Source organism: Quercus robur, chromosome 9 (assembly GCF_932294415.1).
Source record: "Quercus robur chromosome 9, dhQueRobu3.1, whole genome shotgun sequence".
NCBI lineage: Eukaryota > Viridiplantae > Streptophyta > Magnoliopsida > Fagales > Fagaceae > Quercus > Quercus robur.
The window spans coordinates 51349054-51371764 of NC_065542.1; the positions used below are offsets into that span (position 1 = coordinate 51349054).

General features: G+C 36.2%; 1 protein-coding gene across 1 annotated transcript; it reads left to right on the forward strand.

Moving 5' to 3' along the window:
• The first annotated feature begins 1101 nt into the window (after window positions 1–1101).
• Window positions 1102–6475, forward strand: LOC126698976 ((+)-neomenthol dehydrogenase-like). Its single transcript, XM_050396523.1, has 5 exons — window positions 1102–1267; window positions 1380–1623; window positions 1704–1772; window positions 5482–5664; window positions 5860–6475. The coding sequence occupies exons 1-5, from the start codon at window positions 1233–1235 to the stop codon at window positions 6235–6237; spliced, it is 909 nt and encodes a 302-aa protein (XP_050252480.1). The 5' UTR covers window positions 1102–1232; the 3' UTR covers window positions 6238–6475.
• Window positions 6476–22711: the final 16236 nt, after the last annotated feature.

Genomic DNA, 22711 nt, shown 5'->3' on the forward strand with positions numbered 1-22711 from the left:
CACATTTTTTGGGCTACGAGCCCTGTCCGAGGATGATCAAATACCCGAGGATGGTTAAAAGACATATACGTATATGATCTGGAAGGCCAAGGAGGAAAGAGGAGTCTGTCATGGTAACCTAGATTCCCAAAGAACAAAGGCACCTCGAGAGCACTTTAGGAAGTCAACCACCCTGTAATGATGAGCTCTAGGGGAAGTAGCAGAGCCGTATCAGCAATGGAAAGAAGAAATATCTAGAAAGGTGATTGCTACCACCATATTAAATATATTGTACCAACTAAACTGGCTGCATTTAAGGAGAAATGACACTTGAACAGTGTTTTCCTAGCTCACAACCCTTCCTATTATCTCCAGAAAGGCCTTGATGGGACAAGCATCTAAAGGATTTCCTAGAAATTGAACAGGTGGAAGGCTGGGATATATTGGGGGGACTATATAAGGAAATTGCCTTCATAAAAAGGGGCATGCAAGATTGAGAAAAGGAGAGGAGAGAGAAAAACACCTTGTAGACAGAAAAACTTGATTAATATAAGAACATATTGTCCTTGGATTGGCTCAAGGAAGATGTTTTGTTGAATTTGTGTACCTAATTCTATCAGCCTGAACTTACATGGTTTTTTAGTTTGCTTATAAGATCCACTCTTTAACAAATGTATTGTTTTGGGTTTATTGGGTTGACTTTCATTGTTCTTAGTGGGCTTGGGTTTCCAAATTCCAGTCCTTACAATCTCTATATTTATTTGGATAATTTTAGGCAAAATTTCAATTTTTACTAATTTAATATTTTTATTTTTATTTTAAATAATAATTAAATTAATTATGACTTTATTAATTTTCAACCTTGGTTTGATCTTGACCCGAATTCAAAAATCTTGAACCTGTTTTTTATGGTTCATTGAACATTTTGGATCTGAAAATTAAACAAGAGGATAAAAATATAGCCCTCCTACTCCCAACTTATAAAAGGAAGAAATTATTTCGTGATTTTCACTCTATATTGAATAATTGCTCATGACTTTCACCCACTAGTCTCCATCAGTCAGCAGAGGAAAACGTCACGGTATTCGTAAGAAAGCTAGACAAAAACGATTTCTAAGTCACCGTTCAACTACTTTGTGAAAACTCAATAATTAAATATACAACTATAACTACACCTAGAGCAGAACTCTAACGTTTATAAAAAAAAAACTCTTAACGTTTATCAGATAAGGCATCTTTAATTTTCATATCAAATGGCGGAAACAACCATAAATCCTGGGATTAAGAGGTAATTTTATCTTTAATTACTCTAATCTTTCCATTTCACATATAGAACTGAGTTTATATGCAGATATCCTACTTATTAATTTTTTTTTTTAATTTTAAATTTCTTACCCAAGGATTGCAGTTGTAACCGGAGCCAATAAAGGGATCGGATTTGAGATATGCAGACAGTTAGCTTCAAATGGGATCAGGGTGGTTTTAACTGCTAGAGATGTGAGGAGGGGCAATGAAGCAATTGAAAAACTCAAGGCTGCAGGGTGCTCTGATGTGGTTTTTCATCAACTAGATGTGATGGACCCAACTACCATTTCTTCTTTGGCAGATTTCATCAAAACCCACTTTGGGAAGCTTGACATATTGGTAAACGAAAGTCATTTATTAATTGATGAGATCTTGTTCTTTTTGGTGGCTCTGACATTGCTATTATTTCAAAATTGCAGGTAAATAATGCGGGGATTAATGGATACATAAGCAACCCAGAGGAATTTAGAAAAGTTAGCATTGATCAAGTGAGTCTCTCAAGTTTCAAAGTTAAAGGTGTGCATGAGGTTTTTTCAACCGAATCTACCATGATGTGTTAAAAAATTTTCAACTCAATTTAACCTATCACGGGGTCCAATCCAACCCATGTGGACTGGGTTGAATCCTTGGATTTGACAATTTTTTTAATTATTATTATTATTATTTAGGGGCGGCATTATATTCAAGATAGGGGTTCAAATGAACCCCTTGAATTGTCAAAATTTAAATATATAATTTTTTTTTTTTAACTTTTGTTTTGACCCTCTAAAATAAAAATTTGAACATCTTGACCCCTAAAGTTTATTTAAACCAAATTAAAATAAATTTGAATATGATCATCTTAATGTTACTTTCACAATATTTTCACAATAAATATTATATGGCAAGTTATAACAAGTTTTATTTGGACCCACAATTAATATTACTTTTTACCTAGCATTAACAACTTGCCACTTAGATTTTGTTATAAAATTTTTGTGAAAGTGTTGTGTATTGAATTTTATTTGAGAAAATGTTTCAAATTTTCGCTCCTTTGTTTAAAAAAAAAAAAAAAAAAAAAAATCTCTCCAGGACTCTGGTTTACTTTACTAGTTGACAGCAAAATGAAGCTGTTTTTTCCTTCATGAGCAAAAAATTACACTACTATTACAACTAATAGATCTCTATCTACGTATGTGATTCTTTCCCATTTTCCTTATCTCTCTTTCTCTCTTCTATATTTTCTTGGTTTTGTTCTTTATTTGATCAAACAGTTTGATAAATACTCTATAGATTTTCAAGTCCAAGAAGTCTTTTAGCACTTGCTCAAATTCTAAGAGAGTAACCACGTCTATGATTAAAAAGCCATACACTTTAAAAGCAAAAACATATATTAGTTAATTACTATTTTTTTTCTTAGTTTCACATTTACTCCTAGGTGTGTTACTATTCTTCTTTGTCATATATTTTTATTTAATTGATAATACATATAAATATAATAAGTTATTATTAATTTGAAAAAAAAATGTATGATTAATTATTTAATTATATTTGTTATCTTAGCGCCTTACTGATATTTAAACTATTAATAATTTTTTAGACTATTGTACAATATAGTTGTATTGTATATTGAATTGTATTTAGAATACTATTTTAGATTATTGTGTATAATATGGAAGTTGTTTGTACAAAAAAAAAAAAAAATCATTTTAATTTTTACTTACTCCCCATGACAAATTTCTAGCTTTGTCATTGCTGACCCCCCTAGAAAAAAATCTTGGAGTTTCCACTGTTATTATTTAATTGAGCATTAGAACAACCCCATCATTAATAAGGGCAAATTTATAACCAAATAATCTTGAAAATGACATCAAACTAACACAAACTATACAAAAAGAACTTAGGATTCGAGTTTTATTTAGGAAGAGGGACAAAAAAGAAAATAACAAAATTGTATAATATATTTTTAAATATATATTAATTATAGGCGGGTTGGGTCGAGTTAGGTGAATTTGTGAATCTTACAACTCAAACCCAACCTAACTCATTGTAAAAAAAAAAAAAAAAAAAAAAAAAAAAAAAAAAAAAAAAACTCACAACCCAATCCAACACGGCGAGTTGGGTTGGATCGAGTCTGTTTTGGCGGGTTGGCTGCCCATCCCTACTTAATGTTATGCCATTGCTTTTGTTGAACGATGTTGCTTTGGGTCAATTTTTTTGAAAAATTTGGATAGTAAAACTATTGAGATATTGTTGTGGAAAATTTTTGAAAATTTTAAAGTTTTTTCTTTACAAGTAATTTCATCCATCATTAAGGTATGTTTGTATGAGGGTACATCATAGTAGAGATGTCCACGGGTCAGGCAGATAGGGTTTAAGGTTAACTCATTACTCAAACTGCTCAGGTTGAGTGGAAGAAGTGAAGACCCTGCGGCTAAATGCCAACAACCACGAGTTGAGTTGGATCAGGCTCTGGCGGACAATTTGTTGGTTTGGTTGAAATTGATGGATTGGTGGTGGGTGAAGGAAGGTAGATCTTCACCCAATCTGAGTGGGGGAGAGAAAGGTTAGGTTGGATTTCAGTGGATCTGAGCCAAACATTAATGGATCTAGGCAAAACTCCGCCGATCATATCTAAGAGAAAACTCATTAGATTTGAGCAAATCTAAGCCAAACATCACCAAATTTGAGCAAATCTAAGTTAAAAATTGCCGGATTTGAGTGGATCTAAGCAGAGAAGGCCCAAACGTGGCTGGATCTAAGCTGCGAAGGGCCTAATAGTTGCTTGATCTGGGTAGATACGAGGGTTGCTTGAAGTGTTTTTTGGTCAAGCAGGGTGGCTTGGTTTTTTATGGAAGACACTTGCCACTTAAGGAGTTTGTTTCTGAGAGAAGGAACCTGCTGTTGACCAATGAAAGGATCGAATCGGGCCACCAATAGTCGGTCCCGTTTGGTGGTTGGATTGCTTGGACAAACCTACATCATAGTATGATATGAATCATGTGATCACTGATCATAACCATACAATAACATTATTTTGTCATCACATGTAGTCTTATAAAGTTGTGGATTCCATATGTTGTTAGAGAAAACGATACATATCCTTTATGCACAACACGCTTTCTCTCAGATTGAAGGCATATCCCAAAATTTTGATGACTTGCAATATGAAGAATTTAACGTGGCTTGAGGCAATGGTAGCCATAAAAAGAAATCATAAAATATAAGGAAACTAGAAATTAATCAAGTTTTATAAAGAAGAATATTGTAATTGTACATTTTTAGATCCCCGTAAACTAGATTGTTTAACCTAATTAATTAACTAAGTGAATAGTTAAGTTTATTATTTAGATCTAAGTTAAAACAAAACAATCATATCATGTAAAGTAACGGAAAAATAAATAACAAAACAATATGATGACCTAGGAAAACCAAACAGGCAAAAAACCTGGGGAGGTTTTAACCTAGCTATCCTCAAGATAAAAAACAAATTTACTATGAAAGAATTGAAGTTTGTACAATAGAACTTAGACCACTAAAATCCTATTGTTGCCTCAAGTAGAAAACTTACTACCACGACACCATAATAGCTCCGAGTTCACGGACTACTTCTTTGACCTTTGCAACAACACAAGCTCACCTACTTGTGACTTTGAGACTCCACTCAAAGGTTTTGGATCTTCTTAAACGTTGATCTTGTATGTAGCAACTTCTACAATACCGGATCTTGAGATTCTTCAAGGAACAACACCGGATCTTGAGATTCTTCAAGGAATAACACCGGTAGAAGACATTAGAGAGCTTTTGGGTACAAAACCCTAGATCTACAAAATACGCACAAGATGCACTCTAATCTCTCTAAAAAACTTTGAACCTCTCTAGGGTTAGCTTATAATGTCCTTTAAATATTGGAAAAAATGGCTTGTGATTTGGGCTTCATACGGATAAGTTAATGGCCTTTTTACGTTTGCTGATTTTTGCTAATATGTGACTTTCGATCGATCGAGTACCAATCGAATGACTTTTGATTGATCGAGTACCAATTGAACGAAACAGCTTGTAACTCAGTTTTTTATCCCGAACTTGAGTTTTGTGTCTTGGACTTCAATGCAGACCATTCTAAACCAATGAGACTTAGTTTTTGTCATGGTTTGCCAACATTACAAACTCAAAACCTAACAGTAACATCATTTAATACCTTTGCACATGATGATACAGCTTTTAGGTCCAAATGCCATACCTCTAAAGGAAGTCATAAAGCAAACTTATCAAACAACTGAGGATTGTTTGAGAACAAACTACTATGGAACCAAGCAAGTGAGCGAAGCACTTATTCCGCTTCTTCTATTATCCAATTCAGGAAGAATAGTAAATGTCTCCTCCACCATGGGACAATTGAAGGTACAGAATGTAAAACTCATCTTATTAAACCATTTATAATTAGCTATATTTGGTCATGAATATTTCACGGCAATATAGAGTGCAAGATTATGGCTACGATGATTGGGTTGGAACTGCACTAAACATTTGGTTCTAGGAGATTGCTTGAAATTTTTTTTTGAAGAAATTAAAATTTCAATTATGTTAATATTTCAGCTTATTTCAAATGAGAACGCAAAGAAAGAGCTAGGAGATATTGATGGCCTCACAGAAGAGAAAGTGGACAAGGTGGTGGAAGGATTTCTAGAAGATGTCAAGGAGAATTTGATTGAAACCAAAGGTTGGCCTGTTAATATTTCTGCTTACATAGTCTCCAAGGCAGCTCTTAATGCATATACAAGGGTTCTAGCAAGGAAGTACCCCAAAATAGCAATCAACTCCGTGTGTCCAGGGTATACCAGCACAGACTTAACCCACCACAGTGGAGTTTTAACTGTTGAAGAGGGTGCAAAAAGTCCTGTGATGTTGGCTTTGATGCCTGAAGGTGGGTCTTCTGGCCTCTTCTTTGATCGAATGGAAGTATCAACCTTTTGAATAAGAAATGATGCTACCCAATGAGTACATAAGCATAGCTAGGGAAGAAACATGGAGAATAAAAAAATGTGTAATGGAAGCTTCTTTAAATCTTATAGTTGGTTTATTTCGATCTTGCTTTGATCAATAAAAGCTTTAGAAAGTTTTTTTTATTCTACTTTATATTATGTGAAAGCTCTTTCAACACTAGTTGTTAGAGCAACATTATACTTGCTGAAATTAAGAGCTTTTTGACTCATTTATACTGTTTGGATCTTTAATGATAGAAAATTTAGGTTACTTAAAATTATTATATAAATTTGTATTATACATAGTGTAACTTTAAGCAATGTTACACACTCAATATTTTCTTAAACAATGTTACACACTTTAAGCAATGTTGGACAATGAATCTGAATTTTTAACATGTGCTAACTTTGAGTGTAAAATGCAAACCTAGTTGTCTATGAGATAAGTAAAGGTTGTGACAGTTGCTAGTAGTTGCAATTACATCTCTCTCTCTATATATATAAATTCCTCCAACAATAAAGTGATTTTTTTAGGTGTAGATAGTAGAATTTACATAGAATGCAAACCTAGTTGTCTAGTCTCTTATTTACATAGTATGTGGGCATAACATAGTGAGGTTGAGGTGAAAGCTTTTACCTTTTAGAAGTGTATATCCTTTATTTTGTACACATGAGTATCCATCTATGCACAATGAATCTGAATTTTAAAATTAAATGTGCTAACTTTGAGTGTATAATGCAAACCTAGTTGCCTATGAGATAAGTAAAGGTGGTGATAGTTGCTAGTGGCTGCAATTACACCTCTCTCCCTCTCTCTCTCTCTCTCTCTATATATATATATATATATATATATAGTACATGTGTGTGGGTGTTAGAAGGAAAGTGTAATGCCAACCCACTAGTCTATGAAATTAAAAGATGAAGACATGAAGGTTGTAGTACTTGATAACTTATGGTTAATTAATGCCTTGTTAGTTGGTACTCGGAACTACTTATCATATATGCTTCCAATAGTAAAGTGATTTTTTTAGGTGTAGATAGTAGAATTCAAATATATAAAAACTGCTCTATCATGATTACTTTTATTATCAGACTTATTAGATTAAGACATTAATTAATTTTTAAAATTAAATATCAAATTTCATATTCAATAACACTAAAGTGAAATACGTAAAAGAAAAATGAACAAAACTTGTGTCACAGTCAAAGGAAAAAAATCTTGGGCCAAACAACATAAAAGAAGAAGGCAAAAAAAACCTGATAAGATTATTAAAAAAAAAAGAAGATAAATTATAAATTTAATAAAATAAAATAAAAGCAAAAGGTGTGTGGAATAATCAGTCACAATTCACAAAGCAACTGCTATAAGCTTTTGGTGGTCGACACTCGACATAAGAACCCAGAAGACCACTTGTCGCCAATCTCTTCATCCCATTTGATTACTTTTTGCGGCGGTCTATGCTAAATTAACGGGATCACCATCCATCACTCTCGACCTTCAAAGGTATAAGACTATATATAAAGGTAGACTGTCGTGTAAAATGAAGGATGGAGAAGAGAATATTCTTTAGAGTTTATAAAAGTAACTTTATTCTTTGATATCTTAATCATTAATTATTAAGTGAAAGAAATGCTTAATAATTTTTGTCATATACATTAATATCATAATTATATTTAAAATAATAATTCAAAAATAAAATGTATCATTCTATAGTAGTCTATACTACTACTATTTAAGAGCTTTGTGATTTTGAAATGAATATTTTATTGGTTCAAAAATACTCTACACTTCTAATTTTAAGTATAAACAACTCAATTGCAATGTTGTTTACAAAATATGACCACTTTCCCTATTGATTTTCAAATTCAAAGTCAACTACAAATTTATTCGGTCAACAATTTTTAAAATATTTTTTTAATTTTTTCCAAATTGTTTAGTAAAATTACTAGAATCCTCTCCTAAACAAGTAACTACTAACTACTTCTAAACTCAAGCTCTCAGTCTTTGTTTTCATTTTATTTTTAAAACCACGTTTTATGGTTATGGGATATCAATTTTGCCTTCCCATCAAATTTTTATACTTATCTTTATTTTTTTGGACAAAAGTATTTTTAATGTTTACAAATATTTTTTTGTTTGACAGTTTATCTTTATATGATAGTAGGTTTTCTTCTTCCTAAAATATTGCCACCACTTTTCCTATTAGTTTTCAAATTCAAACTCAACTACAAATTTATTCAGTCAACAATTTTTTTTTTATTTTTTTTTTTTACAAATTTTTTAGTAAAATGACTAGAATCCTTTCCTAAACAAGTAACTACTCCTAAACTCAAGCTGTCAATTATTGATTTTTTATTTTTTATTTTCTAATAAAGCAATGTTTAATGCTAGTTGTCAAATATTTTTTTATGTGAGAATTTTTCTTTACGTGATAATTGGTTTTCTTTTTCCTAAAATATTGCTTACAAAATAAGACCACTTTTCCGGTTGGTTTTCAAATTCAAACTCGACTACAAATTTATTCAGTCAACAATTTTTTAATTTTTTATTTACTAATTGTTTCGTAAATGACTTAGAATATTTTTTTAAACAAGTAACTACTCCTAAACTCAAGCTGTCAATCAGCTAGTTTTATATATATATATATATATATATATATATATACACACCAGGTTATTACAAGAAGGAATTCTATGGGGGTGGTCCCAAAATGTTAGCAAGAGGTTTTAAACCCAGGATTTCGTGGATATCATTAGGCCTTAAGAATCACTAAGCCAATCCCTTAGGGTTTGCCATCAAATTTTTAATCCTTATGAAATACAGTATTTTTAATGAGACAACTTTTCTTTACATTATTATCAATCACCGGTTTCATTTATTTTTAAAAAACTGCATTTTATGGCAATGGTAATCCAATCTTGACTTCCAATCAAATTTTTAATACTTATCAAATATTTTTTTATTATATAATTTTTCTTCACATGATAATAGGTTTTCTCTTTCCTAAAATATTGCCTACAAAATAAGACCACTTTTCTTGTTGGTTTTCAAATTCAAATTCAAGTACAAATTTATTCAGTGAACAATTTTTAATTTTGATTTTCAAATTCAAACTCAACTACAAATTTATTCAGTAATTAAGGGATGGTGGTGGTGGTGCTACAGTTCCTTGGAGAATTAAGAACTTTGTTACTAATGTGAGATTGCTATTGGGAGCTTTGCGAATGCTGGTGTTAGTTGGGTTATTCGTGAAGCAAATAGAGCAACCCACTCATTAGTTAGATGGTTTATGCTTAATTCTGTTTTTGGATTTTGTGATTTAGGGAATAGCCCTTCTGTGTTAGCAAATGTAATTTTGAAGGAGGCGTGTCAGTAAATTTATTTGCTGTTTTGTTTTGCCTATTTTAGTTTTCAATAAAGATTTTCTATTATAAAAAAAAATTAAATGATGATAAATCTATGCGGATAGAGTCAAAGGCAGAGCCAAGGATAGAGGGCAATTGTCGCCAACCCTGCCAAACAAATTTCTGTTATATATGCTTATAATTTATCTTTCCTTTAATTGATTTCGTATATGAATATTATTTAAATTTCTGTAATATATATACATATATATATATATATATAATATGTTATTATATTTTTCATGCTTTAAACTTCATTCACAAAAAAAACTTTCCTATTTTATCAAATCTTTTAAGCATAAAAAATATCTATAATAGAATATAATCAAATATGGATAGGTGCAGAAAGGAAAATAAAGCAGAGTATTAAATAGAAAGAGAAAAAGAAAATTATAGTATCCTTTCGAAGTTATAAAAATTTGATAAAATGATTTCAAATTCTTTATGTAATAATTAATCATTCTTCAAAATAGTTTGGGTAAAGTAATTAATTATGTGGATAATTACATAACAAACTCCATATTTTGTTATTATTTTAAATTATACTTTGAAATGTAAGGGTATAAAGGTGTTCATGATATATTATAGTTTTAAAGTTGAAGATCAACATATATATATATATATATATATATATATCTGTGTGTGTAGCTTTAAAGTTATTACAATTTGAACATTTAACCAAAATAAGATAAATTTATGTAAGTCATACTTGGATTTTTATAGATACCAAAAATCCTTGTGAATTGTAAATTGAATTTTGACTTTTGAAAACTTTGGAAAATAGCTTTTCATGTGTAAAAAACTCTAAAAATAAACATAATATAACAAATATGTTATCACCTTTTCTATTTAACTTCTTGTATTACAATTTTAAACATCACTTAATATTTAATTACATGATTGGCCTTTTATTTTCCGAATTGCTTAATCCCCATTTTCTCTCTTCAAATCCTAGCTCTCCATCACTAGATGGGGCTTGTTTGAAGGACTGAGAATATACAAGGTAATTTAGGACTTACAGGGCTAATGTATAGGAGCTTTTTTTTTTTTTTTTTTTTTTTTTTTTTTTTTTTTGGGGAGAAACTAATGTATAGGAGGAGCTTTGTATCAAAGAATACAGGCTTGCTTAATGAAGGTGGACACTCAAGCAATAAAGGCATGTATGGAGTATATTATATTAGCATGTGTTTAAAACATGTTACATTATCTTAGTCAGCCTTTGATTATGACTAAAATCTTGACTTTAGCCTAATCGAGGCCTAGGCCTAGGTCCATATAGATCAACTACTTTGGTTTTATTATATATATAAATATAAATTCACATTAGTACATCTAATATACGGAAATATAGAGATTATTTCATAACCTTCTTTGTTCATTCTTCCATTTTAAACAAACGCAAGTCAAGCCGCAAATCAGCAATCACTCGTATGGAAGATTGTACAGTTCGTTTCGATATAAATTACCTTATGGGCTTCAGATACCACCTAACAAATTCAGATTTTCATCATGGAACTCATGCTCAATGAGCATTGCTCATTTAGATATGCTGTCATGTAATCATTAATTTGTTTGAAATTTACGAGTAGGGAGGCTGCAAATTAACAATGCCTTATTATTGCTTTAAAATAATTTGTAACGTTGTAGTAAATTTGATTAGTAAAACATTTGGCAAACAATATACAAAAGAGATATAACATTGTTTTAGATTTTTCTACATCTAGCAAGAATTCAGACTTACAAAGCATATGTGTGCGTTGGTTTGTGTGTGTATAGATGCATATTTATGAATGGCACATAATAATGTAACAGTTATTAAAAAAGAAAATAGAAAATAGACTACAGCAGTATTTTGTAAGTGCTAAAACTTTTGAAGAAGAAAAAGATAATAGAATTGTGGGGACGAGATTAGTCCATATCTTGCGACCAGCTTATTAATCTTTTGCCATCAATACAAATATTGAGGCATGAGCAATGTTGAGCCAATCCTCTCTAACAACTCCAAATGATCTCAGAGCTGTGAGGCTTCCCATTGGCAGAGACAACAGCTTGTGGCAACTTACAATTCCAAGTTTACCGAGTGATACAAAATTTGGCAGCCAATCTGGCAATGCAGTCAAGTTGGGACATTCCGCAATTCCCATTTCTTGTAAAGTTGTTGCAGACCGTTGACTCCAATGGGGCAAAGCCACCAACTGTGGTAATTGATGGTGCATCAGTGTTTGAAGGCTCGTCCGGAATTCTTATTGATTGTCTTCCCTTTCAGTTAGATCAAGTTTTTCACAATTACTCATAAATTGAACCTCTAGAGCGTTAGGTGTTTCATGGTATGCGACAAGATCATGTATTTTGAATCTCCACACATGGCCACAATCCATATAATCTTCAAAGAAAGATCTTGAATAGAGCTCATCTATATATTGGTTTCTGATATCTTTGAACTCTAGGTTTTCATCCGGTGATTGAAGCAGTCCATGTGCCATCCAAAGTTCAATTAATTCAAAAATTTTGTGCTCACAATCTTTTGAAAAAAGTGAACAATAAGCACAACATTGTTTTAAGATGGCATTTGATTATAACTCAATTGTAAGGTAGGCAAAATATCCCTTTCTTTTTGTGCCAGTTTCCACATTTCATTACCCTTTACAAATAGCCAATCACGTTCATTGAGCTTTGAATATAGTAAGCTCCCTATGTCTTCACTGCTAGAACTCCTTTGCATTTCTTCACCATCTCATCCCCAACTTCAATGAGTTTTGCATGTTATCTTGCTTCTCCTTCACCAGAAGCCCATTTTATAAATAAAGATAGACACTCTTTATGTAGAAGTACTTCTAAGTTGTAGAAGGAAATGGTACGTATAATGGATGCAACTATTAGGCTGCATGTTGTCACGAGGATCTTACTTCCATTTGGTACCCTCCATCAAAAAATTCCTCAACTTAATCCATTTTCCCTGATTCTCATTCTACACATCATCCAAGAAAAGTAAGAATTTTCTGTTGTGCAAATGACCTCAAAGGCGCATTTGCAATTGCTCTACGTCCAAATCACTACAATTTTCATTAGTTATAGATTTGATTAATTTGACCAACAATTGTTTTATGTCAAAGTCATCAGATACACTTACCCATATTCTCAAGTGAAAATGGCTGACCACTTCTTCATTGTTGAACACCAATTTAGCAAGTGTAGTCTTCCCAAGACCTGCAATCCAGCTATAGGAATAACACAGACCTTTTGATCACCATCACAAGGATGCATTATAAGTTTAACTATTATTTCTTTATCCCTGTCTATTCCGATGACATCTGAAGTCTGCACAAAGGAATAGCTCATCACCCTCCTCCCATGACATGCCGGTTTCCTAGTCTTTCCAAAGCATGAAATTTAGCATTATTAGTTCAACTATTAGAGACTGACTTCTTTGATTTTATGACCCATCTTAAAGCGTAATACAAGTGGATTAGAGCTAGAAAGAAAGCAACGTACCTTTCTGGTGCTGTTCCCATATGTTTTCATCACTTGTCTCCTCAATGCTTCACACTTGAATTCATCCAGCACATCTTCTGCATCATAAAAAGTGTTTTTCAGTTTCCCAAGCCAGACAGTCTGCTCCTGATTATGTCCCTGCTGTTCCTCTGCATCCAACAGCATGGCTTTGACTGTGGACAAGGTGTCCTCAAGCTTTTCCAAATCGCCTTCAACACCCCATGTTGACATGACTTCTTGAAAGATAGGGGAACTGATCTTCACCAGAACTTTTGCTGCCATGTTGAACAGAAATGATTCTGCTGACACTCTACCCTTTGACATGGTAATCCTTCAACCATTTCTTGAGGAGGTAATGTTAGCTACTAAAGCAACTTGATTTATATTTTACAACTTTCTCTCCTAAACAACATTAACAATAACATTTGTGTTGTGTACACAATAAAATTTTAAGCATTGAGATCATATAGATTAAGTTGTCCAATGGTAGATACCATCATTGACTTTGGATGGTTTGGTGTGACAGATTTGAGATCTGAAAAGGTTAAAGAGCCATTCATCATGTTTTAAGAAGGTTGATTGTCATCAAAGAGTTCTTATTGTTGGTCTTAGACAAGTATGGTGATCCTGCAAATGGTGGTGATCACGTGGTAGAAAGTTAAAATGAATTAGAAACTCAAATATCCTGAGAGTCCTCGTTAGGGCCTACTTTGTGGGGTAGTGTCTCTGAGCCCACACGGGATTACCGGGCCGGCTCTGATACCATATTGTAACGACCCAAGGAAAAGCGCTAGCCACATCTGCGCTATACCTCAAAAGGACTAGTCACAATTGAGGCTCCTTGTAGTTGTTAATAAAGCCCAGTTCAACCCAGTAAATACCCGATGTGGGACTCATCACACACCCGCACACATCACACAATCAATCAAATTGGGGTATCACAGTTGTGTTTCTCTCAAAGGTCACAAGACTCACAACTCTCCCCCAAACAAAGCAATCATCCGTAAACCGTCATTTTATGGGAATCATAAAGTACATGAGGGTCACCACGCCATGTGATTACACTCATTTACTTTTTGAAAAGTATTGTTTGAACCCCTATACAATTAACAAGATAGTTTGTGACACAGAGAATGGTCACGAAGTCAAAAACTTGAGAACCTCTTTAAGGAAAAACAACTACAGGGACAAAGATATTCCCTTAAAAAAAAATCACTATTAAATAAATAGTTACAATAGTCAGCGACTTACAAAACCTTTACTAACCTATAAACTCTATGGAACCTCTGCAAATGCATCGCTTGCATTCCAACCTTGGTAGTTCCAGAACCTCTAGAATCCTTGTATAGTGATTTCCTTCAAGACAGAACCTCCGGCACTGCAGTAAATTTCAATGAAGATTTGGCTTTGTGGTTTGAAACTCACAAACATTCTCTTTGGGGATTGAAAGAAGAGTGGGATAGTAAAAGGGGTATTTCATCAAGCACCTGGTATGGGTTCTTTTAAGCCAAGCAAAAATGCTCTCACTGATGTTTTCTCTCGGCACAGGAGCTTAGCACACCATTCTCTCTAGTTGCTTGCCTTTGACAGAAAAGCATGGGAGCTTAAACTCTCTCTAATCTCTGCTATCGAATAATATGGCTCAGGAGGATTAAACCCAATCCTTGCCTCTAGAGAGCTAAAGAAACAAAGCTCTACCCATTTGGAATGGCCAGCTGCACTAAGGCTTACTGACTATATTTTCTTCACCAAAATGGCTCAACAGATTTTAATATACTCCCTTTTGGATTCAGAGCTCAACAAGCATATGGCCTTAAAAGATTTCATTTCGGCTTTAGAAACTTTAGGCCCGTTTGGTTAGAGATTATTAGTATTGTTGTTTAAGAATTGTAGAAATAAGAGTAGGTTAAAAAAATGTTATGAAAATATGTGTAGGGGTGTTTGAACACTCTTATCAAACACCCCTTAGTGTTGAAAGCATAATCCCAGGCTTCTTCAACATGCTGTTGTAATTAAAAAGACAGTTTTTGATTCTCTTGCTTCAGCAGGAATATCTCTTGCTCGAGCAAAATTCTTCTGAGATCAATTTCTCTGAGCAGCTCTAACTCCAAGGTTGATTGTTTTTTGGACCAAGACATAACTCGGTTACAAATTACAGTGTCACGCATATTTTGCTAAACTTCTAAATCCTAACACTAATGTCTCCCACATGAACACACCATAGCTACAGCCTACAAGTGGCTTGTTGTAGTCTAGCGTGATCCCATAGTTGAATTAATTTAGCCCATGTTAACTCTCATCTGTGGATAAACAGATTGACGTTAGTTAATGACTTGGCTACATGTGTGCACACTTTATCAAACTTAACCAAATCCTTATTGGATGACTTTATCAGATGACCTTAATTATTACAATGCATATTCAGTTGATTTTTCATCCATGTGATCCTCATAAGTGCCTTTTCTACCTTTAACCTACGAAGCACGGGTGCGTTTTTAGATTCGGGTGCGGGTATGAGTGCAGGTTTGGGACTCGGCAATTTTTGAAAAAAATAAGGTACGGGTGCAGCGATTAAAAAATTATTAAAAATATTTTTATTTATATATTTTATATATTGCTAAGCATACTTTTTTATATAATAATAATAGAAAACTCCTTTGTGGCCCTGCTTGTCAGGCTTGGGTTCGAGTCACCTCCACAGCCAATTGTTGGTGGGCATCCTTAGTGGGGTTAACCCCCTGCACGATTTGGCTAGAACGGCCTGAGCCTATGTCAGATCGGCGCCCTGCCCGGGGGTAAAATATAGCCATAAAGGCCCCCATTTTTTCTTTAACCAAAAAAAAAAAAATAATAATAATAATAGAAAACTCATATAATAATAATAATAAATAGATAGTAATAAGTACACAAAAGTTTTTGACACTTGAATTATTGATAGAAGTATTAAAATAGATGAGGCTTTCCATAAATAAATAAATAAATAAAAGATGTGGCTTAGTGGCTCACGTATTTGGTTAGTCCAAAAACAAAATAAAGGATATATGTGGCAGGTATTAAAATAGGTGTAGCTTCCCATTAAAAAAAGAAAAATGATAAAAAAAGGGAAGATGTGGCTTAGTGGCTCACGTGTTTGGTCAAGGAGGCACAAAAAACAAAATAAAGCCTTTTAAGTTGTTAACAAAGGCATTTAACAAAACTTATCAAAAAAAGAAACAGAACAGAAGGCTAGGGCTCTAGCGAAAAAAAAGGAAGAAGAAGACGGAGAAGCAATGAAGAAAAAGAAGAAGAAGAAGAAGAAGAAAGGGGTTAAGGCCGGTGAAATTGTGACGGCGACAATGGCTATCTTGTATCAATATCCACCGGTATTTTCAGTTTAAGTGTTTTTTTTTTGTTTTTTTTTTTTTTTTACTGGCTGATTTCCTTTTTCAGACCAAAATACACCAATATTTGGCCGATACGATTCGATTCGGGCCGAATCGGCTTGAGTCAGCGCGCATTAGAGCCGAATTGGCTCAAGTCAGCACGCGTTGGAGCCAAATTGGCTTGAGTCGGAGCCGAATTTGGAAACAAAAAAAAAAAAAAAATCTAACGCGGCATCGACACACAGGCAGTAGCGTCGCCCACTGCACCGCACGTCGGGTTGCATCGAACTCCGGTACGGCGACCCTATAGCTGCATCGGTGCTTTCTAGCCTTTGACTGGCCAACTAATGTCTCCCAAACAAAAAGTGCCAAGAAATGCATTCATCCTCATGTCCTCAGATCCTTCCGTCTATGCGATTAATCATATAACAAACACCTAGGTGTTTAAAAAATCCGAATTTTTATGCACACCATTTGAATTCATTTTTAGACATTTCCCAATGGAATATATATATATATATATATTGAGATTTAAAAACTATAAGCTTTCATTAAGGTTTAACTTAAAGAGTAACAATATGACATATTTGCTCTTTTCCAAAATATTAAAGGGAAATTGCTTGATTTTAAAGTTTTAAGAGGAATTGTGAACTACTGCAAACATAAAGATGAAAATTGTTTTAATCCTAAGTTTTTGTTTTTGTGTAAAATAATAATAATAATAATAATAATAATAAAAGTTAGCCAAGAAAATTGTACATGAAATAGTGAATTTTTGGCTGAACAAAATTCACTAAACCAAAAAAAAAAAAAAAAAATTTCTAGGAACACAACTGTGGGGCCCAATAATTTATGGGCCCGGCCCGCTTGCTCGTGGGGAGTCCACAGGCCCAAGCCGAAAGAAGGCCGTGGCCCCAGCTCAAAATAAGAAGCACAAAATGGCCCGGAGATACAGCCGAGGACAGCTTAGTCCTCGGCAGGCCCAAAGTCTCATTGATGAAAGTGGTATATGAGCAAACTTTAAAGATCAGAAAATATCTCAGGGAAGTTGTCCTTAATACCCTTCACTGATAAGACTTTACACCTAACAGAACCTGATTCGTAGGCTTTATTAATCATCCCCAACAATTCCGGGATTAGACTGACGGGACAAATATCAGTCCTGGAAAAGTTGACCCTACACGTGGACGAGGGACAGCGAACTTAGGCCAGTATAAAAGAAAAGGTAAACTAATCAGGAAGGGGATCCCCATCTCACTTCCTGGGAACAACTCTAGGGATGAGAATGCCCGGACAATATATGTACACCACCACGAAAAACCCATCGCCGGGTAACCGGAGAAAGACATTAGTGCTCCTCGGACATGATCCGAGGAGTCCAATCCCTCAAGTAACAAAGCTGTATAGCTTGGATATCCAGGCTGAAGCCTTTTCTTATCTGAGTTTCCCTAAAGTCCGGTTTGGACCAACGCCCTGTGACCAAACGCTAGCCTTTCAAGCCCACTCTCTACAAATCTTATTGTGAGGGATCCTTCACGTGCGAGCCCAACGTCATTGTTGGGCCGTTTGAGAATCGTGCCCTTACAATTGGCGCCGTCTGTGGGAAGGCTTGCGCGTTGGCGCAGGTGGCGTTTGAGCCAACTCTCTAGCAAGCAGAGATTCGTGGGTTTTCCCCCATCTCCGGTGATATGCAACTGTGGTTCCGACATAAACTTATGCCAGGGCCTACGTCCTGCAGTGCCAACGGCACGGGCAGCTCTGGGGGCTTCCGGCCTCAAGCCAACTCTCCCCGCCATGGTCAAGGGGCTGATCTGCAAAAAAACAGATAAGTACAAACAAGTACTCAAAAGTTTTGGACAGAACCAAGGCATTGCATGGTCCTCGGACTCAAGCCTATGGGGAAACCAAGTACTCAAAAAAGTTTTGGACAGAACCAAGGCATTGCATGGTCCTCGGACTCAAGCCTATGGGGAAACCAAGTACTCAAAAGTTTTGGACAGAACCAAGGCATTGCATGGTCCTCGGACTCAAGCCTATGGGGAAACCAAGTACTCAAAAAAGTTTTGGACAGAACCAAGGCATTGCATGGTCCTCGGACTCAAGCCTATGGGGAAACCAAGTACTCAAAAGTTTTGGACAGAACCAAGGCATTGCATGGTCCTCGGACTCAAGCCTATAGGGAAACCAAGTACTCAAAAGTTTTGGACAAAACCAAGGCATTGCATGGTCCTCGGACTCAAGCCTATGGGGAAACCAAGTACTCAAAAAAGTTTTGGACAGAACCAAGGCATTGCATGGTCCTCGGACTCAAGCCTATGGGGAAACCAAGTACTCAAAAGTTTTGGACAGAACCAAGGCATTGCATGGTCCTCGGACTCAAGCCTATGGGGAAACCAAGTACTCAAAAGTTTTGGACAGAACCAAGGCATTGCATGGTCCTCAGACTCAAGCCTATGGGGAAACCAAGTACTCAAAATTTTTGGACAGAACCAAGGACTTGCATGGTCCTCGGACTCAAGCCTATGGGGAAACCAAGTACTCAAAAAAGTTTTGGACAGAACCAAGGCATTGCATGGTCCTCGGACTCAAGCCTCTGGGAAAACCAAGTACTTATAATGAAAAACTACATTATAAGGACCGATGCAATGTAGAGCAATATGTCGCCTGAAAAGCGATCGGGGTTCCCAACTGCTCAGTCAACTCCTCGGATTGGTTATTTCGAGATTATCATTCTTGGACAATATTTTCGTACTTATTACAGAACGTTCAACCGTTATCTCGGTTAGTTTCCTAAGCTCAACCTACAATGAATTGTTATTATTATGTCTGGTGGTGTCGGTAAATTAGAATTAGTTGGATTGAGTTTCAAGGGTTTTTTCTCTAAATGTTCTTGAAGAAACACACACATGGAGCACACCCCTTCACAAAGTAGTGTTGCCAAAAGATCAGTACTCAAAACATGTAAATAAATTTCTATTTTTACTAAAACAAAGAAATAGTACAGCGTACAATGAAAAGCTGGAATCAGCTTATGTCAGAGCTCACTACATAATTGAGTAGGAAGATACAAGAAAAAATATATAAAATAAAGCCGAGGAGGTGGCACAGAGGAGAGGTTGGCTACTGCTTCAAGACCTCGTTCTTCCTCAGTTCTTTTACATGCCCATAACTCAGGCAGCAAAAGAACCCAGCCTGGGGCCCGCAACCTCGAAGAAAAGGTGCATAGAGAACCTAACTTGAGCCTGACACCGCTGAAGGAAAGGTGCAGGGAGCTGGAAGTTGAGGGGCTTTCTCTAAATATTTGCCTGCCACAAGGCAGAGGCGCTGATGGCGGAGAATCTTTCTTCTGACACACCAAAACTCTGGTATGAACAGAACCTGCTTCGGATTTTGACTAAAAGAGGAAGAGACACCCTTTCCCCTCGATCGAAATGGAGTATTCTCTTGAATTTATGCTTCCGGTGCCCGTACCTCACTACTTTGAGTCTCAGGAGGACACGGCGCCTCCGTGGCGGAAAGAGTTCTTTTTCCTCAACCCTCGCTTCAAACATGATATACTAAGGGAGGAAACTGAAGGACTTGTGCGAAGGTAAAACACCTTTCTCTCCTATTTACTTAAAAGGTAAGGTGGTGGCATTTAATTCTCGCAACGTCCCAAGGAACGCTACAAACAAAATGACTCTGGCTCAACTTCCAACGTCAACTGCAACCACAAGATTAAAGCAGCCTCGTAAAGGCGCACCTCAAACATTGGGACGTCAGAGAGTACCGCGTGGCCAAAGGCTGTAGAGATACCTCTTAATTCGTGGGCTTAGTGACTTCGCGGCCCAGGCCCGCTCCGCATGAGGGCCCAGGGACTGTGGCCCACGCCGAGAAATAGCCGTTGCCGAGGACAACCCCTGCTCGGCGCCTCGTGAAATATCTGAAGAAAAGGATAATCTGAACTCAAAAAGTTTTGGACAGAACCTAGGACTTGCATGGTCCTCGGACTCAAGCCTATGGGGAAACCAAGTACACAAAAGAAAAACCATAAGTTTTGGACAGAACCTAGGACTTGCATGGTCCTTGGACTCAAGCCTATGGGGAAACCAAGTACACAAAAGAAAAAACATAAGTTTTGGACAGAACCTAGGACTTGCATGGTCCTCGGACTCAAGCCTATGGGGAAACCAACTACTCGGATGGGGAAGGTTCTCGGCTCAAATACTGTAAAAGGTTAAGGCCAATGTGTTAAGAAGATGGCGAAATGACCCAATGTTCATTAGCTTAAGGAAACTGTTCATTTAGCGGGTGACATGTCCTCGGATAGTTACTTCCTATACCGTATCGAGCACTTAGTCCTCATCTCGGCTAACTTTAAGGTGAGTTTCGTCCCTCACTGGTCGGCATTGCTATGTCGAATAATTTTATTAAAGTTATGATGACATCTTTTTATTAGCAAATATTTTAGCTTTAGTTGTCATTGATACAAATGCTATATTATTGTGCCGAGCAGCGCTTGCAAATTTATAAAAACATAGAGACAGAACATGCGAAGTAAAATAACAACAATTTTTATTGATACGAAAAATTATTACAACATACAAAGAAGGGCTTAAACAAGCCTATACAAAAGATGAACTATCGAAGCAACAATACTATCCGCAATACAGATAAGTAAACAGTCAGGTGTCTTTTAAACTCGTCTTCAAAGTCTCTCCAATCTCTGCCTCAGTACTGCTCATATCGGGAGAAGAGCCTTCTTTAGAAAAAGATGAAGGAGAAGGAAGAAGAATTTGAAGGAGAAGGAAGAAGAGGATGGAGGAGATGAATGAGGAAGATGAAGGACAAGGAAGAAGAATTTGAAGGAGAAGGAAGAGGAAGATAGAGGAGATGAATGAAGAAGATGGAGGACATGAGTAGGAAGGAGGAGAAGAAGAGGGAAAAGGTGAGAAGGAGGAAAGAGAGGCAAAAGGAGGCGCCAGTGAAAGAAGAGAGGAAGAAGCGGGGACACTTAGTCCTTGCCTCAGTCCTGACTCCTAACACACTGACGCCATGTTAGATATGCTCATGAGAGAGCGGGTGGTAGTGATAATGGATGGCTTTGACTCGGTCACGCCGAAAGTGGGACGTGACGAGTCCCTGCTTCGGATTTTGGCTAAAAGGAAGGGGAGACAAATCTTGAGTCTCCGCCATCCTTGCCCTGACCGAGCTATCTCGAGTTTTATTAGGACATGGTGTTTTTGGGAATGAAATGGTTTACTCATGGCTGACTACTGTGGTGAATGTATTATCGGATAAGGTATAACCAGAGAGAAGAAGTGGACTCTGGGAGGAATCTGAGGGACTCAGGTATGAGAAAATCAGCTTTTGTCTTCTCTCTTTATATAGGGGGCGAGGAAAAGGGTACATAATGCGTTCAGATCTCTAGGGAAATCTGCAAATAAGAATACACCCGTTTCGTTCCCCCACGCCATCAATAACCGTTAGATCTGGGAAGTCTCGTAAAGGGAAAATATTAAAGACGCGCTCCGGATAACCAAACGGCATAAGGGCATCGTGCGCAAATTAAGGGGAACATCTCGTGGACCGGTACACTCCCTGGGCAGGTGAAGAGTCGCCAGCGTCAGTCAAGGGTTGAAATAAATGAGCCACAATAAAGGCTCGGTATTACCAAAACCCACCTTTCCAACCAGGATGTTGGACAGCAGGGTTTTGAGGGGCTATTGTGGGGCCCAATAATTTATGGGCCCGGCCCGCTTGCTCGTGGGGAGTCCATAGACCCAAGCCGAAAGAAGGCCATGGCCCCAGCTCAAAATAAGAAGCACAAAATGGCCCGGAGATACAGCCGAGGACAGCTTAGTCCTCGGCAGGCCAAAGTCTCATTGATGAAAGTGGTATACGAGCAAACTTTAAAGATCAGAAAATATCTCAGGGAAGTTGTCCTTAATACCCTTCACTGATAAGACTTTACACCTAACAGAACCTGATTCGTAGGCTTTATTAATCATCCCCAACAATTCCGGGATTAGACTGACGGGACAAATATCAGTCCTGAAAAAGTTGACCCTACACGTGGACGAGGGACAACAAACTTAGGCTAGTATAAAAGAAAAGGTAAACTAATCAGGAAGGGGATCCCCATCTCACTTCCTGGGAACAACTCCAGGGATGAGAATGCCCGGACAATATATGTACACCACCATGAAAAACCCACCGCCGGGTAAC